Genomic DNA, 19,221 nt, shown 5'->3' with positions numbered 1-19,221 from the left:
TCGACACAGTTCTCAGCACCCGAGGCCCGAGGGAGACGCCCTGCCCTGGAGCGTGTCATACAGGGCAGCTCGAGTTCTCCTGGACTCTGGCCCCCGAGGCCTCTGACCAGGCTGCTCTCCTAACCGGGCCGCGCAGCCATGTTAAGCTCGTAAGCTCAGCGAGGACAGGGGTCACCTGTGACAGAGCTGTTGTCCCCAACGACCCCGGCCACAGTTCTAAGCCCCCTGTCAGGGGCATGCCTAAGTTCATTCAGTCACTCCACAAATATTTGCTGGGAGTTGTGTCGGGGAGCTGGAGGGAGGGCGGCGGGAGGTTGTGGCTGGAGGCAGAGGGCAGACAGGACTGAACAGCTGCAGGCTGAGGGGTGAGCAGGAGGAGGGAGCAGGCGGGCTCCGTGACCTCTCCTGTGGGGCTGCAGCTCCTCCAGCCCCTCCCGCCGCCCCTCACGGCTTCCGTGTCTTTCCATCGCCTTGGCCCAGGTGGTGTACTTCACGGCCACCTTCCCTTACCTCATGCTGGTGGTCCTGTTGATTCGAGGGGTGACGCTGCCCGGGGCAGCCCAAGGAATTCAGTTCTACCTGTACCCAAACCTCACGCGTCTCTGGGACCCCCAGGTAAGAAACCACCGGTGATGAGGGCTGCCCCTGTGTTCTGTATGGGCATCTCTGCTCCATCTCCAGCGTCCGTGGCGGGGGGGATATTTCCACATCTGCGGGCAGCTGTTTGTGCTCCCCTGCTAGTTTGACAGCTGCCAGGGAGGCCAGGGGGTGTCCCTTGGCGGCTGAAGGTCCTAAAAGCCCTTCTCCAGGCTCTCCCCTGCCCCACCTCCCACCCTCGCTTGGCACCTCCTTTCACACTGGGCAGCCTCCCTGCCCTGACCCTCCATCAGTCTTCTGCTTCCCCCTCTCTGCCCACAAGGCCCACCCCTGGCCATGTCCCCAGCCCCGCCTGGAGCCAGCTGCCTGGTGTTGAGTTTCCTGCCTGCTGTCCAGAGGGCTGCACCCGGCCTCCCTATCCCTCCCGGCCCTTCCTTCAGGTCCACCCTCCAGGAGCCGGTGCTTGCTGACCGAGGGTTTGGACAGCAACACCTGTTGTGAGAAGCCTCTGCCAGCTTCTTGCCTCCTGGTTGCCCCCCATTTTGAAGGGCCTCCCAGGTGGCGCTAGTGGTAAACAACTGGCCTGTCAATGCAGGAGACTAGGGTTACATCCCCGGGTTGGGAAGATAGATCCCCTGAAGGAGGGTACTGCAACCGGCTCCAGCATTCTTGCCTGGAGAGTCCCATGGACAGAGAAGCATGGCAGGCTACAGTCCATGGGGTCACAGAGTCAGACAGGACTGAGCGACTTAGGATGCATATGTATGCAAAGCCAGGAGGTGTGGAGGTAGAAGAGGCCATGGGTGAGGGAAGCCCAGAGCCCTACATACCCGGCTACCCCCTGCCCCCATCCCCATGGCAGAGGTCACCTCCCGGGAGCCTCCTTGGCTTGGTGGGGAGGGACCATGTCCCTGAAAGTGTTGCCCAGCTCAGGGCAGACCAGCAACTGGACAGCTTTTCAAACATTTTAATAGTAAAGGCAGCGGCAATGTCTTGCTGAGGGGCAAGGGGTGCAGGAGGGGAGGGAACGGCCCTTCCCCCAGCTCCCTTTGAGGCAGGGACGTCCCCACGGAGGCAGTGGCTCCCCTTGCTCCTTGTGCAGAGGTTGGGGTGACTGTTCTCCAGCCTGCCATTCCCCCCCACCGCCCCCCAGATGGACTACAAGCTCTTCTATCCTGAGTCCTGGGGTTGCTGTGGCTCCCAGAAGCAGCCAGACCACTTGGGCCCAGACGTTGCCCCAGCCTCAGCCTGGGATTCCTTCACGACCTGTGGTGGGATGTGAGCGTGCCCTCCTGACCCCGTTTCTGAGACAGATAGAGACAGACGCAGCTGCCTCATCTCCACCTGGGCCCGAGGGCGCAGCCGGGCCATGGAGCCAAACTGTAGAACGGCAGCTGCCGAAGCTAGAAAACCCCAGACGTCATCTGTGCAAACTCCTTCCAGCACAGATGAGCAGACGGGGCCCAGGCTCACACGGAGGTAACAGCAGGCCAAGGCACACAGGGGACCCTGTGGTGGGACCAGGCAGCAAGCTGGAGGCGGTGGAGCAGCAGAGCGGGCAAGGCCTGGGGGGAGAGGAGCCGGGTGTGGGTCTGGCGTGGATCCTTCACGCAGGAGGAGTTGCTTTGGTTCTGGAGCACGGCGTGGACCAGTGGCTGAGCCACAAGATGTCTTTGCTTGGGGGTCAGGCAGGAAGAAGGAGGGGTAAGAGACAGGGAGACGGGCAGGTGGAATGAAAGAAGAAAGGGAGACAGGGTCCAGAATCACTGGAACTGACCTGTGGCTTCTGTAATCGATGCCCTGTTCGTGCTGACCAGCTGTGCGTAGCCGACAACTGCTGAGCGCCTGCCACAGCCCTGGCATCGTTAAGAGGTTCATGTGTACTATTTCAGCTCACCCTCACCGCCAGCCGGTGAAGTATCCCCACCTTTGTTAGTTGTTGTCATTGTTATTCAGTTGCTCAGTCGTGTCCCACTCATTGCAACCCCATAGACTGCAGCACGCCAGGCTCCCCTGTCCTTCAACATCTCCCGGAGTTTGCTCAAACTCATATCTGTTGAGTCAGTGATGCCATCCAGCCATCTCATCCTCTGTCATCCCCTTCTCCTCCTGCCTTCACTCTTTCCCAGCATCAGGGTCTTTTCCAATGAGTCAGTTCTTCACATCAGGTGGCCACAGTATTGGAGTTTCAGCTTCAGCATCAGTCCTTCCAATGAGTATTCAGGACTGATTTCCTTTAGGATGGACTGGTTCTATCTCCTTGCTGTCCAAGGGACTCTTGAGAGTCTTCTCCAACACCACATATGACAGCTGCCGGCAACTGTGAAGAAGGAGGACCAGAGGGCATGAAGCTCTGAGAGTTAAAAGGCTGTAATTCTGTGTCTGGCTACTGCAGGGATGAAGGGTTCTTTCAGTCTCCTCTCCAGGACACTGTCCTTCCAACCCCGGGCAGCTGCAGACCGTGCAGGGAGCTGACACCCTCAGAGTCCTCCGAGGCCATGGGAGGGAGATGTTTCCAGAGCCAGGCTTGGTCCTGAGCTTGCAAACAGGCATGTTAGCTGCTGGTCCTGGCCTCCTGTGGGGCGGGATGTCCCGACCAGAGTCCCAATCAAATCCAGTTGGCATTCCCCAGGAATTGTGACAGTTCCAACCTGCATTTAGCTGGCACTTGAGAAAGGTGCAAAATTCCTGCAGCACAAAGATCAGAGCGCCTCTGTCCGTCAAGCTCTCAGTCTGGGAGCGGAAGCCAGGCAGAGACGCGGCTGGGTTTATCTGCCTGCCGGGCTGCTGTGCGGTGGGTGGGCTGCCGCCTCTCCTGGGCTCCCCAGTCCCACTGGGGAGCAGCCACGGGGGCTCCGCTGAAGCATGTGCTGGCTTCAGACTCCGTTTCTTTCCCTCACCCACTCTGTCCATTGCACTTTGATAGATCGGTAAGGACAGGGGTTGGGGACAAGGTGTCCAGAGAACCCTTGTTGGACATCTTAAATCTCTGTGTTAAGCTCTTCTCAGGAGGGTTTATTTCGGGGGGAGGTTGGAGCCATTAATTAGAATGAGGCTTTTTATTTTGATGTCGCACATTGAGACCTAGGGAACCTCATTGTCACTGGAAGGCGAGTTGCTTCTTTAAAATGACAGCAACAGGGGTCTCCAGCCTTGAGGGCTCCGGCTCGCAGTGGCGGCAGTGGCCGCTAGAAGAGGCGGCGGGGGCAGGGGGGAGAGGAGGGCCTGGGCCTGCGTTCCCCCAGCCCCAGATAAGCAGGAGGCGGCCGCAGACGGAGAGATTGGCCCGGGCGGTCGGACACCCCTGCGGAACCCGCTTGGGATCATGACCCAGGCTGGGGTCGCTGCTGCCGCCGCCACCGCGGCCAAGACCATGCAGCCAGCGGGTTCCTATCACTGTAACAATGCCAGAAATGACAGAGAAAGAGACTCCTACAAAAAAGCAGCACAGAAAGAAAAATCGGGAGACACACAATGCAGTGGAGAGGCATAGAAAGAAGAAAATCAATGCTGGGATAAACAGGAGAGCTGATTCCATGCTCTCCTGCACTGAAACAGAGCAAGAATATGATCCTGGACCAAGCCTTTAAGTACATAACAGAATTGAAAAGGCAGAATGATGAACTCCTGCTTAACGGAGGAAACAATGAACAAGCTGAAGAAATTAAAAAGCTACGTAAACAACTGGAAGAGATTCAAAAAGAAAATAGCCGATATATTGAATTACTAAAAGCAAATGACATATGTTTATATGACGACCCCACAATCCACTGGAAAGGAAATCTTAAAAATTCAAAATAAAATAAAATAAAATAAAATGACAGCAACAGCAAACAGCCCGCTGTGCTGTGCTGCGCTTAGCCACTCAGTCGTGTCCGACTCTTTGGGACCCGCCAGGCTCCTCTGTCCATGGGGATTCTCCAGGCAAGAGTACTGGAGTGGGTTGCCATGCCCTGCTCCAGGGGAATCTTCTGAACCCAGGGATCGAACCCAGGTCTCTTGCATTGCAGGTGGATTCTTTACCATCTGAGCCACCAGGGAAGCCCAGGAATACTGGAGTGGGTAGCCTATCCCTTCTCCAGGGAACTTCCCGACCCAGGAATCGAACCAGGGTCTCCTGCATGGCAAGCAAGTTCTTTACCAGCTGAGCTACCAAGGAAGCCCTGAGGTGGGATAGGGAACTAGTATTTTTTTATGTAGTAGGCATTTGACATGCACTATTTTATTTTTATTTGTTATTTTACACATTTTTTCTGTTAATATACCCCTTTCTATTTCACTTGTTATTACCATTTTCATGATGAGGCAAGTGAGGTTCAGAGAGGTGAAGTGATCTGCCTAAGATCACACAGCTATTAATGAACAGAGTTAGGAAATGAACCTAATTTGACTCCAAAGCCCAGGCTTTTTCTGTTACATAATTGCCTTCCTGAAAATAGTAAATATAATAGTTCTTGGGGTTGGACTCCAGGTTAAAAAACATCTTTCCTAGATCTTCTAGAAATTTCTCTCTTCCTCTGTCCCCCACTCCAAGACCTCTTTTTAACCCACACTTGGCCAAGTTTTTTTCATACCTGTTTTGTCGGGCAGTCTTCTGCTCCAGCCAAGCACCTGGAGTTTTGTTCTGGAAACAAGGGCTCCTGCACCAGGCAGGTGGCAGCTGGGCTGTGGTGGGAACAGAATGGCTTGCTCTGCTGTCCTCCGGCCCTTTCCCACTCCGCCCCCAGCCTGCGGCTCCCCGACCCCAGCAGGCCGGTCCAGAGCAGCTGCAAGCCAACTCACTCGCCAGGGGCCTGGGTCACAATTGCAGTGTTGACACCTGCACTCTGAACCCTCAGCCCTCTTCCTTCCTTTTCCTCTATGCTCATCAACCTCTCCTCCCAGCTTGATCTGAGTGTGTTCCCCGAGGGCGAGGTGAATAGCCAAGTCACAGTTTTCCTTTATTTCTTCTTCCCAAGCCCCAGTTCGAAATACTTCCTAACAACGGGATTTGCCCATGGGCAACCATGGGAATGTCTCCAAGGAAACAGAGTTTCCCATGTGGACCGTGGGTCCCGCCAGGTATGGGAGTGGACCTCCAGGGCCTGAGGCTGGGGCAGGTCCTGGATAACCTGCCTGGAGAGACCTCCCTGATTCTTTCTTTTTATTTATTTATTTTATTTTGGCTTCATCACGTCTTAGTTCCTGGAGGAGGAAATGGCAACCCACTCCAGTATTCTTGCCTGGCAAATCCCATGGACAGAGGAGCCTGGTGGGCTACAGTCCATGGGGTCGCAAAGAGTTGGACACTACTGAGTGATGGAGCACACACAGCAGGTTTTATTGGAGCACGTGGGGTTTCTACTGCATCACCTGGGCTCCTTTGCAGCACACGGACTCCAGTTGTGGCCCGCAAGCTTAGTTGCTCCACAGCATGTGAGATTTTATTTCCCCAACCAGGAATTGAACCCATATCCCCCCACATTGCCAGGTGGATTCTTAATCACCGGACCACCAGGGAAGTCTCCCCTTATCCTTTCTTTTTGAGCTCAGAGACTCTTGCCTCACGGACCTGCCCTTGAGGCTACAATAATGAATGGAGCGGACGAGTGACATTCAGACCAGAGACCACTGGGTCTTCTTGGGAGGATGCTCCTCACAGTCTCTGGGGCAGTTTTAGAAGAAGAAAGGGTTTGAGATGGCCCAAAGGCGGCACCGGGCTTCCTGAGGCGTGTCCTCCACCTGGGGCATCCACAGAGTCTTGTGGTACCCCGCTGTGCTGCGCTCGGCTTCCCTCCTTTCCTTGTCCAGCTTCTGAAATAAATCCTGAGGTCCCCCTCCCCTTTCCCCATCAGCATTTCCCCTGAGGTTTAAGAAAGTTTCCCTGGGGTGGTCAACCTTGCCCGCTAGCTCCTTTCTGGCCCTGCCCCCTTGGGGGTCTTCCTCTGTGCTTCTTGCCGAGGACCCCTGCCTCCCAAATGCCCTGGGAGTCCTGGTGGGCAGGAGGGGACGGCCCCCCTCTCTTCACCCTCTTTCCCGGCTGTCCCCACCCCCACAGAAGTGGAAAGAGAGCAAGAGGTGAGAGCGCCGGGGTGGACTCCATTTCTCAAGGGCTGGAGGGGCGGGATCCCCACTTCTGGCTGTTTGCTGGGGTTCCCCAGGAGGCTCTGAAACCACACAGAATTCTGGGTTCTGCTCTAGGCCTAGTTCAGGGTCTCAGCTGGGATGCTGGTTGAGGAATCCATGTTCAGAGGCAGTCAGCTGGCATAGGGTCCCTCGGACCCGCCAGAGCACCAAGGAAAGGGGGGTAGTGAGTGGTGAGAGCAGGAGCAAGGGAAGTTGAGGGTGGTCGCAGTGATTAGGGAGGTGGGAGGGGTGGGCAGGGGCTGAGGAGCTGTGGACATGAGCAGCTGAGGCTTTGGTGCCCGTGGGCACAGGGAGCCTGATTTTAGTGGAAGGACAGCAGGGACCTCTTTGGGGGCTGCTGCGGAGGGTGAGACCCGAAGTGGGGACCCCGCCACCAGCCTGGCGATGCCCATGGCCACAAGTCGGTGCTCATGTCCCCTGAAGGCAGGAGGTGCCTGGGGAGGGTCTATGGCCCCAGGAACCCCACCTCCTGTGGATCTGCAGCCTTGCCGAGCTCCATTCGCCTTGATCTTCTTTCTCTTTGGGATGTTATTCTAGCTGTGAAATCTAAATCACAGCGCACACAGGCCAGACCAGCAGCTGAGATAATAAGAGGGACAGCCGTGCCCTGTGTTCAACAAGCGCCGTCTGCTCCCAGGAGCACACAGCCCCTTAGAGATGAGGTCTCTTCATTCTCTGGATGTTTTGTGAGCAGAGGATCCCTCCTCTGTTTTCCGAGGGTTTTGAGGCACGTGGGGCACACACTCTGACATTGAGGACCCACATCCCCAGACTGTTCCTGGGTTCCTTCCAAACAGGGCACATCACCCGGGGTCTGGAGTGGGAGAAAGTGGGGGCTGAGCCCCAGGCTTTGTGTCCATTACAGCAGCACGGGGCCTGGCCTCACTTTTTCTTTTGCTTGTTTGTTTTTTGTTTTGTATCTGACTGCCCCGGGTCTTAGTTTCAACATGAAGATTCTTTTTTTTTTTTTTTTTGCGGCATGTGGGATCTAGCTCCCTGAGCAGGAATTGAACCCAGGGCCACCCCCCTGCATTGCGAGCAGGGAGTCTTAACCATTGGACACCAGGGAAGTCCCCAGGCCTCACTTGGTTGTACAGCACCTGCCCGCTGGCCTCCATCGTGGGTCCTTTAGTCCTGATGCCCGTGCCATCCTGGTGGTGCCCAAGACACTCCATCTAGGGGCCCAGGAAGTCAAGCCCATTGGGACAGCATGGTCTCGGGGCTCTCTGCCCGGGCCGAGGGCAGGGCTCGGCATCCCCAGCCTGGCTCAGCCATGCACCTGTGAGCACCACGGAGGGGCAGCTTTCTTGCCTTTTCTCTGTGTAGGTGTGGATGGATGCGGGTACCCAGATCTTCTTCTCCTTCGCCATCTGCCTAGGGTGCCTGACAGCCTTGGGCAGCTACAACAAGTACCACAACAACTGCTACAGGTGAGTGGGCGCGGGGCTTGAGCTCCTGACCATCCAGGTATGTTGGGGTGCAGGGGAGATCCCTGCACCCCACCTGCCGTCACCCCACTCTCCAATCAATCCCCCAGAGCGGCCAGGTGGAGACAGGAGCCGGGGGCAGCACGGGCGAGCGATTGCTTCCCTGGGGAACGGGATAATTGAGGTTGGCTGGGAAGCCCAGCCCCAGGCTCACGTAGAAGGCAGTGGGCACAGGTGTGCAAGCAGACCTGCCCGGGAGTGACGTCACATAGAGCAGCCTGGTCCTGCCTGCTCTGTCCCCTCCCCATGGTGGTTCCCACGGGCCCATCTGGGTTATGTCAGAGAATTTAAGCCGGGTTTAGTATTACCTAAGTAAAATCACATCGTGCATTTCAAAATTGAAACTTAGGTGAGTGAGGAACATCTGTAGCCTGCGTGCCCCTCTCCCCTCCGTTAACGTGTGGGCTGGGCTGAGTCACGAGGGTGGTGTCTCAGGAGGCACGGTGACGGCATGGTGGCAGAGGGAGGCCGTGTGTCCGTGGGTGAGGTTCAGACCCTGTTACTGCCTTGGGGCCTCACTCTTCGAGGATGACCGTGGGTCAGTCCAAGTCTGAGCCCATGGAGTCGGGGCTCAGGACCAGCCCCTAGGGTGTCCTCTGCCCCTGCTGGACAGGCGGTGGCCCTTGAGGCCCCTGGTCCCACCCAGAGGCGCTGGGAGCCCCGCTGACCGTCTGTTCCCCGTCCCGCCCTTGCCTGCAGGGACAGCATCGCGCTCTGCTTCCTCAACAGCGGCACCAGCTTCGTGGCCGGGTTTGCCATCTTCTCCATCCTGGGCTTCATGTCCCAAGAGCAGGGGGTGCCCATCTCTGAGGTGGCTGAGTCAGGTGGGTGGTGTTTTGGGGAGTGGGGGGCCCAAGACGGGGCCTCTGTGAGCTTTGTCTGAACTTTCGCCAGCTCACTGGGATTCACAGGCGTTCCTACTGTCCCCTACACTCTGGGTGGCCTTTCAGTGGCTGCGTCCTGGGAAGACATGGGGTGGACTTAAGCAGCAATTCCAGCTTCAAAGGGCGAACAGGTGTGCAGAGAACATTTTCCTTCCCACACTGGCCTCCAGTGGCCCACCCTGGAGGCAACCAGTGTTATCAGGTTCATGTTTTTCCTTCCAGAAATGGTTTAAGCTTTTATCAGAAAAAGGATACACATACGTCTATACACACACATACACACACATACATATTACTGTTTCTGCTTGTTACATCTTGTAACAACCAGTTGCTAAGGTGTGGTATACACGGTCCTGCATCCTACCCTGTCTTGTTGCCTTTAAATGTGTCTCAGAGGTAAGTTAATTACCGGCACATGGCTTTCCTCCTTTGAGTGCCTGACCTGCCTCCCCCATGCAGCACTGCTGTTGCCTTTAAATAAAATCACAGATGGTCCCCTATCTGGGTAAGTGGCCAGCGTTTACCTTGTACACCCTCTAGGCCCGTGGACCACCTGCTTGCACCTGTAACAAGACGATTTTGATCATGGGGTTCACAAGCTCCCCCGTCACACAAGGTGCCGGGCACCAGATAACTGACATCATGGTCTCTTACTAAGAACGATCGCGTTTCTCTGTTACAAAGCGCTGCCCTGTGCCGGGCGAGGTGCTGAGCGTTTGCGGTGACTCGTGATGGAGAGTGGTGGGGCAGTCCCCGACAGCATGGGAAGCAGGCTAGGAGCTGACCATCGTCCCAGCCCACGGTCTTGCCCTTCCTTTTAGACGAGACTGGGCGCGTTCAGAGTGGTATGGCCATAGACATGCCCTTCCTTTCAAAGGCAGCTCCCTATGGATGACCGGGTGCCGGCATGTGACCCTGTTCTTGCCATCTGAGCCGGCCGGGGGCAACATGAAGTGTTTGAGAGGATGGTGGGGGGAGGGTGGTATCATGACACCCAATTTCAGCTCGCTTGCTGTTGGGCAAGAGAAAAGGCCCGCACTGCAGAGGGGGCCAGCCGTGCTCCAGACCCAGTCTAGTCATGAAGGTATTTTCTTTGGAAACTTACAGAAACCACTCTCCAGCAATTGTCTTATGGTCGCACAAAGGCTCCACATCCTTCACCTCCCCCGCTCCCCCTTTAACACTGGGACAGCCAGCTCCACAAACATCTGTGAGCTCTTTTTAAGTATGAAACCTCTGGTTTGGGGTAATAGATCTGAAGAGTGCTGAGGATTTGGGGGTAGAAATTATAGAAATGTGGGTGAAACAGACCCCTTCCTATTTTCTAAAACCCTTTAAAATACACACAGCTTTTACGTTCTCCTCCTGCCCCGAGAAAACAGCGAGCGGGACCTTGAAGAGCAGGGGTCAGGTCAGGGCCTGGGTGTCTTCTCCTGGGCCAGGATGGTGGTGGGGGTGGCTAACTTCAGGGCTCCCACTGTCCTGTGTCCCACACCGGGACGCCCAGAGGTGGCACCGGCGTGTCCCTCTCTCCCTCCAGGCCCCGGCCTGGCCTTCATCGCCTACCCCCGGGCAGTGGTGATGTTGCCCTTCTCACCCCTCTGGGCCTGCTGCTTCTTCTTCATGGTCGTCCTCCTGGGACTGGACAGCCAGGTATCAAGAGAGATGGCCACTCAGAGCCTGAGAGACAGTGGTGTGCGGGGGCTGGGGGCGGGGAGCAGCAGGCTTGTTCCCCAACATTGAACCTGATGCTCTGAAGGCCCTTAAAACAGCTGGGGGCTGGGCGCGTGTCAGGCAGCAATGCCTTTCCAGGGACCAGGGGGAGCTCTGGAGGGTGGATCCAACCCCAACCATGCAGGGGCCGCTCTGGACTGTCAGGAGGCAGGCAGGGCTGCCCCCGGGAGCGATGAGCCAGAGCTGGTTGATGGAGCTTCTCGTGGGGGGCCCTCCAACTCCTCGCCTTCTCATCCAGTTCGTGTGCGTGGAAAGCCTGGTGACGGCGCTGGTGGACATGTACCCCCGTGTGTTCCGCAAGAAGAACCGCAGGGAGGTCCTCATTCTGGGGGTGTCTGTCACCTCCTTCCTCGTCGGGCTGGTCATGCTCACAGAGGTGAGGGTGTGGAGGCTTGCAGGTGGGTCCTGGGGAGGCGGAGAAGCCAAGGGGGGGGGGGGGTGTCACTGTCCTCCCGGCAGGGGAAGCAGGTGCAGGGGGGTGGAGTGTGGGCAGGAAGGACGGGGAGAGGGAGTGGGCTGCTGTGATACCAGCTCTCTGCCGTCCAGGCTTCAGGGCCTGAGGTCTGGTCCTTTCCTAGCCTGGGAAGCACTGCACATCTTAGCTCTGGTCATGGCTGAGGGATGCTTTGGCTCCCCAGATGCTGAGAAGTATGGAAAGCCTAGATGGGAAAATCAAAAGTGTCCAATGCAGTTGGACTGGAAAAAACTGCATCCAGCAAGACCCCATGAGTTCCCAGGAAGCTGACCCAAGTTCCAGGGACAGACTTCAAAGGCAGAAAGGGAGCCCTGGGGTGGGTGACATTCCGGGTGATGTCTCAGGGGAGAAGGCAGGAGATGGAGCTCGTAGCTTGATGGTACCCAGGACGGCCCCTTATCCTGACCTTCTGCCAAAAACGCACACAGTCGTGGACTCTGCGTCACCCCCTGTTTGTTCTCAGGGCTGAGCTAACAATAGCTGTTTCAGCTCTCTTTCCAAAAACAATAAGAAGCCCCTATCCTCGTCACGTGTCTGCCTAGAGCTTCACAGCTTACCAACCAGGCTCTCTTTTCATCTCTGTCTCCTGGGATCCTCCCCGCCTCCACTCCATGCCCCGAGGGTGCCTGTCTCCCCAGGTGAGGTTCTGTCTCTCCCCCTCCCCGGGCAGGGCGGCATGTACGTGTTCCAGCTCTTTGACTACTATGCAGCCAGCGGCATGTGCCTGCTGTTCGTGGCCATCTTCGAGTCCTTCTGCGTGGCATGGGCCTACGGTGAGTGACTCCCCCCTGGTCCTGACCCTGGCACTCGCCTCTGCCCAGGGCTCTCAGACAAAGGAGATACCACTGCTCACAATGATCTTTCCCTGGCCCAATCTCAAAAAAAAAAAAAAAATCTCAAGACATGGCCCCCAAGAGGTGGTCTTGTGCACCCTCCTAATGATGGCTGCCCCCAGCGCACCCTGGGGGCCCATATCATGTCTTATCCAGAGCTTTTCAGCCTTTAACAACCTCGATCATCAGAAAGCCCGTGCCTTGGCCCAAGCCAAGTTCTGCCCACTGCTGCTTATGTCTGTGAATCCCAGGCAAGAGTCAGCTCCCAGGGGCGATCAGAGAAGACAACCACCACATCTTTTTCTGACCGGTCCTTGCCTTTCCTGGTGGCTGTGGTCCCTGTCCCGATGCTTCAGATGCTAGACGGTCCTTTCTCCCCCTCCCTCCTCTCCTTCATGGCAGGAGCTGGGCGCTTCTATGACAACATCGAGGACATGATTGGGTACAGGCCGTGGCCTCTCATCAAATACTGTTGGCTCTTCCTCACGCCGGCTGTGTGCACAGTAAGACAAGCTCCAGAGGAGAAGCCAGATGAAGGGAGAGACATGGTGGTCCAAGAGGGTAGACGAGCCCTTACCCTAGAAGGGACTTCTCCGTGGGGACTGAAAATCATTTAGAGGTTTCATTCATCCTCCTGTTGGGTTCTGCAAAATGCTACCCAGATAGCTTCTTCCTTTCCATTTCACAGAAGGATAAACTGAGGGCCAGGGCAGCCGGCTCGATCTACTCCACAATGTGAGTCTAAAGTGGCAGGTGCCTTGGGCTGTTGAGATGATACTCACTGATAAAGCCCAGCGATGACAATAGCAGTTCTAGAACACTTAACTTCCTGCTGGGCACAGAGTGCATCACACATTTAATCAGTCCTCACAAGAACCCCACGAAGTTCAGAATTACCGCTGTATTCGCTTCTCAGGTGAAGCTGAAGCCCTGGAGGTTAAGCATTTCACTGGAGCTGGAAGGTGGCTGAGCGCTGGGACTCAAGCCCAGGCAGCCTGGCTTGGAGTCTGGGCCTGAGCTCCCAAGCACTGCTGCTCCGGCCTTCCCTGGGTCAGCAGCGCCCCTGAATGCCCACTATGCTGATGACAGGCCAGGGGATGGAGGCTCCACCCTTGCGCTCCATGTGCTCACAGCCGGGCACCAAGTCCCAACTGAGGGCCAACCATGTGTAGAGATGCCCAGGGGCACGGGGACCCTGCAGAGACAGAGTAGGCACCTTGGAAATACCTCCCCGGGGGTGTGGATTTTGAGCAGTCTGTGGATGGAGGCTGGAGGTAGACTGGCCCAGCTGGGTCGGAGGACCCATGCTCCCCCAGCTCCATCTCTCCTACTCTCACCCTCAGGCCACCTTCCTCTTCTCCCTGATCAAGTACACCCCGCTGACCTACAACAAGAAGTACAAGTACCCGTGGTGGGGCGATGCCCTGGGCTGGCTCCTGGCCCTCTCCTCCATGGTCTGCATTCCTGCCTGGAGCTGCTACAAGCTTAGCACCCTCAAGGGCTCTTTCAGAGAGGTAGGGAGATGGAGGGGAGGAAAGAGTCGGAGGATGAGCTGGTGGCTCGTCCTTGCTGACAGGTGGCCGCCTGCCTAGGTAGAGGGTGGTTCACAGGAGAGCCAGGGGTCCTGTCGTGGGGGTCGGGGAGGGACAGACGGAGTGCTCAACAGTCTCAGAAAGAGACAGGAGGCTACGGAGACGCTGCTGTGGTCACCGGGAGGGCGTCTGTGTAGGAGGAGGCATGCACACAGCAGTGAGGAGGGTGCTGCCCACCCCTCCCGCTCACGACAGCCCCCACTCTGCTCGCAGAGAGTTCGCCAGCTCCTCTGCCCAGCCGAGGACCTTCCCCAGGGGCACCGAGCAGGACCCTCTGCCCGGGCCACACCCAGGACATCACTTCTCATCCTGACCGACCTGGAGCCTCACCGCTAGGGGCCAGGCCTTGGGTGGTCCGGTGAGCCTGGCTGCAGGCGCAATTACAGAAGGAACACAAAGAAGCAGCCCCTCTGTGCTTCTCCAGGCTCCCACCCGGCTCGGGAAGGGGTGGGGGGTGGGGGGCAGGCAGAGACTAGACAAGATAATAGGGGACATTTTAGAACCCAATTTTGAGCTGGGTGCCAACTTCCCTGCTCCAGGGATGGCTGGACAGGTGAGAAGGGCCAGGATCAAGGGCAACCCCTTTGAGAGGGGCCTGGGGAGTCTGGGGGATGCTGAGGGGAGGGGTGAGAGCTCTGTTTGGCTTCCCTTCATTCCATTAAATCCACGTTCTTCCCACCAGCTGCTAGCGGGTCTGCCTGGTTTCTGCCCCCTGCCCTTTCTGCCCTGCCCACCTCCTCACCCACCCCATCCACTGTCTCTCCTTCTAACATTGAGTGGGGTCTCTCCTTGTGGACCAGGAGCAGAGGGGCTGCTGTGGGAGATGGGGATGGGGTCCAGGCAAGGTCCTCTGTCCCCAGGCCCTTGGCCAGAGGGGTTGTCTCCCCTCTGTTTACACCCCCATCCATCCCCTCTCCCCATCTGTCCCCTCTCTCAGGTCCCTTTCCCCCTCCTTCACTCTGGAATGAGAAAGGAGATGGAAGGGAGAAGAAGGAGTTCTCATTAGAGGAAGGAGGATGAGAGTGGCTGGGCTTCTTTCCGTCTGATTTCCCCCGTCGAGTCTTCTCCTGGCCTGGCCTGCCCAAACTGCACTCCGCACTGGGCATCGTGCGCCAGCCTCTAGACAGACAATCCGCGAAGCCCCGGCGGAGCAGGCCACTACCCGACTCTGCCAGCAGAGGGCGCCACCTCCTCGGGCCCCCGCGCATTTCCGCTCCCAGGAGGATGGATGCGGACTTGGTACCCAGGACGCGGCCTCCGGGCAGGCGGTTAGGAGCCCTCTGCCGGCTGCCTGGCCCGAGCGCGCAGATGCGCCCGGGGGGGGTGGGGTGGGGTGGTGTTGGTGGGTGAGGCAGAGCGAGTTCCTGGATGATTTTCTTAGCTTTTTAGTGAGCCTACTAGTGGGAAAATGCACTGAAGTCCTCGGGTTTTATTCTTTGTTATTGTTGGGAGGGTTTATTAAAATCAGTGACAGCAGTTCATTCCTGGACAGTAGCTGCCGCCTCCACCCCCACCCCAGTGTGCCAGGCGCAACCCAGTCCTAAGATGGGAGAAATAAGTTTGCTAGAGGAACTTGTGGGTCTCCAGATACACACTTGGAGTCTTCGCCCAGCTGAGGACATTTCCGGGACACAAACTACTGGGTGCTGTGCTCAGGACACGTGAGGAGCAAAAATGGACATCTCTTTAAGGACAAAGGATGACAACTGCTATGAAAGACAAGCAAAGTCTCTGAGAACAAATAAGTGGGTGTGGGAGGGACCCTGAGGATCCCAGGACAGGGCTCTGGGAAGTCCCAGGGAGGGAGGCAAGCACTTCAGTCACAGTGATCTAACCCCTCTTTGGGAGCTTTGCTGATGGTGGATGGAGTTGGAAAATAACCCACCGGCACCAAGATCTGGAGATGTGGGTTCTGGTCTTCTCCTGCCTCACACCTGCTGTGTTTCTTGGTGGAATTCAGGTCTTCATTTTTTGCAGACAGATGATACTGGGCGCCTCACCCACACACAGGTTTGTGATGGGGCTGGATGGGGTCACGGGCATGCAAGCCCATCCCTGAGGTCATTAGACCAGTGGGGGATGGATCAGGGGGAGCTGTGCTAGAAGTCAGGGCTCAGGTCAGGGAAAGGGAATGGCCATACCTGGAGGTGACTTCAGCCTCTCAAAGAGATGGCTGGGGTGGGGCCACTTTCTGTCCCCTCTGCTTGAGCCCTGATTGGGAGATTCAGATCCTGCGGTTCCCAGAGGAAGAAGAGCCCTTTGTCTAGAGACCCCACCTGTTGGAGAAGACCTTAGAACACATAATTTAGCTTCTGCTGCTGCTGCTAAGTCACTTCAGTTGTGTCTGACTCTATTCACCCTCAATTTGCTCATCTGTAAAATGGGCAGATCAACACCTCTGTATCAAGGTTTCTGTGAGGTGGGCAGAGAGCCTCAGGGCAAGCTGAGAGGAGAGGGGAGAGGCAGTAGTTCCCAGAGAGTTAGGGCTGGCCACCCTGAGATCAGGGACCTGCCAAGGGGACCCTGAGTCCCCAGGATTCGTGGGCCCTCAGACTGTGCTCACACATACAACAGGTCTAGGACCCACACATGTGCACACATACAGCCCCTCACTCTCCGCAAATGAATGTGCACAGACCTGGACACACCACAGTCTGCCAGGCTGGCAGGCCTGGCATGGGTCTTACTAGCGATGTGACCTTGGGCAAGTTCATGGCTCCGATCCTTAATTTTCTCCTCTATAAAACGAGAATAATAATATTTACCTCATTGTAGTGTTAGAGTCCAGTGCAGAGGGTAGGGGTAGCTGCCTTGGGGACATATTTCAGGCAAATCCATCCTGTTTCCCATGACTCCACCCCCACCCCTGCATTGAGTTGTCAGTGAAACAGAAAAGCCCAGAAAGAGCTCAGAGACATCTTTGCTACCCCCCCCCCCCCACTTCCCCAGCCCCATGTATCAGGTTGCAAGGGACCCCAGGAAGAAGGCTACACATTTATTACCTAAGCATTTTTGCTAGGAGGCAAGGGAGAGGCAGAGCTAAAATAACCTTACATCCATGGCCTGAGGGTCCTGCTTAGCACCAGCAGTTTTGTCTAAGAAAAGCAAGACCTGAGTCCTCCAGGCCCTAATCTACCCCCTGGTTCTGAGAGAGCAATAACCTTTCTGGAGAGGGAAGACCGAGATCAGTATTTCCCTCGAGTTGCATCCATCCATCCCTCCCTCCCTCCCTCCCTTCTTCTCTCCCACCTATCCATCCATCTGTCCACCCACCTACCCAGCAATCCATCCACCCACCCATCCGTCCACCCACCCACCCATCCGTCTGTTCACCTACCCATCCATCCACCCACCCACCCATCCGTCCATCCACCCACCCATCGGTCCACCCACCCATACGTCCACCCAGCCATCCATCCACCCACCCACCCAGCCGTCCACCTACCCACCCAGCCATCTGTCCACCCACCCAGCCGTCCATCCACCCACCCGTCCATCCACCCATCTGTCCATCCACTCACCCATCTGTCCATCCACCCACCCAGCCGTCCACCCACCCACCCATCCATTCATCCATCTATCTGTCCATCCATCCATCCAGCCATCCGTCCATCCACCCATCCACCCATCCATCTACCCATAAATTCATCCATCCATCCGCGTGCCTACTCCGATCCAGCGCTATATCAAATGCTTGAGGGAGAAACACAGAATTATGATGTGTGATCCCTGCTCTCTGGATATTACTGGTCTAGGCAACATTGCTGCAGAGGAACAGGCACAGATTTTTGGAGCCCAGCTTCAAATCCTAGCTCCCTCATTTACTAGTGACACCTCCATTAGCTTCTCTTTGCCTCAGCTTTCTCATCTGAAAAATGGGCTAATAATTTCTACATTTCATGTATCTCATGAAGACAAAATGGGGTGTCATGTAAAGCATCCAGCCTGAGTTAGGCGCTCAGGGACCAGGCCCCACCTCAGGCCCTCTACAAGCAGGCGCGGGGTAGAAGATGACTGCGGCGGTGCAACGGTTTTCACTGCAGTAAGATACTGCATTCACTAGTCCATCTTCACTCCCAACCTTCCCCAGCACGGAGACAGCCCAGCCTTAGGCAGGCTTTCCAGGTAGCTTAGGGATCCTCACCTTTTGCAAAGATGGGAGTTTACAGATTGTTCTAAATGCCCAGCAGGGGCTGGAAGCTGAAGGGTTTGGTGGGCTTGAGTCAGGGAGGGTGGGAGACACAGGGCAGCCAGGTGAAGCCTGGCAGCCCTTTTCTTTGACAGGAAGGGGAGGTGACACGTGTATCTCCAGGTCCTCGCAGAGATGCCCGACACACTTGGCACCGAGAAACATTTCTGAATGAATGCCTGAGCTGGGAAATTCACCCTCTGCCCAGCCTGGCTTTCTTCCCTTGCGCTCCCGCTTCCCGGAGAGGCGGGCCGTTTGTTCTGAGGAGCTGCAGCCAGGTAATCAATCACAGGGACTTTGGGGGCCCCTCTGCTGTATGGTTGACACGCTGCGGGGACAGGGGACAGCGGCCGGGCCTCGCAGCAAGCAGCACAGTCACTCCATCCCCACTGGGCAGGGGACACGGGGTGAGGATTCTGTCCGGGGAGCCTGGGGGAAGTGCTGAAAGGGGCCCGAGAGACGCTGAGTGGGGTGCTGATGGAAAACTACAGACTGAGACTCAAGCTTCACACCCCGGCCCTGCGGGGAAGTTCTAGAACATGAAGGGGAAGTCCAGGCCGAGGGAAATTTCCCTTCACCCCGCAACTTCTCCTCCCCCCGCTCCAACCACCTGGGGCCAGAGAGACGTCTTCACTGTCCGGAAGGAGACCCTGGCTGTACGGAGTGAAAGATCACGGGCAGCCCTGCACCACTACCGTGAGGACATGGCAGAAACATCAATGAGGACGCTGTTCTAGAGCAGCTCCCCGGGCACACAGAGGGGCACAGACGCTAACTCAGGCACCAGTCCACCACGGGTGGCTGCCAGGCCGTCAGACAAGTCCCACTCTGTGCTTACTGCCCAGAGGTCACCAGGGCATCACTGTTGCCGCACGGGACTTCTGCACCCCAGCCCCTGCTTCTGGAATACCCTCAGCAAACACCAGCAAGTGGCCTGAGACACCAGCAACACCCTTTAGCCCTCCGGGCAGCTCCGCAAGTGAGCGCTGTCAGGTGAGATAAGAGGCTCAGATGCCTGCCCGGCTGACATGACTGGTAGGTGACAGAGAAGGGGGCAGACCCAGGGCTGTCTGCCTGCAAACCTGTGTCCTTTGTGGATGCTGCTTCCCGAGGCATGCTCTGGGCACTGTGTCTAGGGAAAATCCCAAGGAAACGGGCCGTGGCTGGGAAGGTCCAGAGCCTGGCCGCGAAACCGCAGAGGGCAGGTACTTGTGGAAAAGTCCAGCGGTGATTCACCTCCTCCCCACCCTGCCCTCCCCACATCTCAGCCTGCAGCCTGGGTGTTGGTAGCACCCACCCTACCG

At 56.8% G+C, this 19,221-nt stretch overlaps 1 protein-coding gene and 1 long non-coding RNA gene across 5 annotated transcripts in view; one reads left to right on the top strand and one right to left on the bottom strand.

Moving 5' to 3' along the window:
* Positions 1-14,382, top strand: part of SLC6A13 (solute carrier family 6 member 13) — a 42,153-nt gene extending 27,771 nt beyond the window's left edge. The window contains exons 7-15 of one of the 4 annotated variants that reach the window (XM_070453195.1): positions 481-615; positions 8,050-8,153; positions 8,910-9,034; positions 10,602-10,747; positions 11,067-11,204; positions 11,974-12,076; positions 12,539-12,639; positions 13,480-13,650; positions 13,942-14,382. In XM_070453195.1, coding sequence (XP_070309296.1) covers positions 481-615; positions 8,050-8,153; positions 8,910-9,034; positions 10,602-10,747; positions 11,067-11,204; positions 11,974-12,076; positions 12,539-12,639; positions 13,480-13,650; positions 13,942-14,064 — 1,146 coding nt within the window. In that variant the 3' untranslated portion in view covers positions 14,065-14,382. The remainder of the gene's footprint in view (positions 1-480; positions 616-8,049; positions 8,154-8,909; positions 9,035-10,601; positions 10,748-11,066; positions 11,205-11,973; positions 12,077-12,538; positions 12,640-13,479; positions 13,651-13,941) is intronic. The other 3 variants (XM_070453196.1, XM_020882148.2, XM_020882149.2) reach the window with 3 other exon arrangements.
* On the bottom strand, positions 11,145-12,930 carry LOC110130295 (uncharacterized). The gene is made up of 3 exons (XR_002311801.2): positions 12,714-12,930; positions 11,357-11,487; positions 11,145-11,233 (listed from the first exon to the last, which is right to left on the bottom strand). It is a non-coding gene; the product is annotated as an uncharacterized lncRNA (long non-coding RNA).
* Positions 14,383-19,221: the final 4,839 nt, after the last annotated feature.

The sequence above is a fragment of the Odocoileus virginianus genome, chromosome 23 (genome assembly GCF_023699985.2).
Source record: "Odocoileus virginianus isolate 20LAN1187 ecotype Illinois chromosome 23, Ovbor_1.2, whole genome shotgun sequence".
NCBI lineage: Eukaryota > Metazoa > Chordata > Mammalia > Artiodactyla > Cervidae > Odocoileus > Odocoileus virginianus.
The sequence above is the reverse complement of the archived record's forward strand: the minus strand, read 5'-3'. Positions and strand labels throughout refer to the sequence as shown.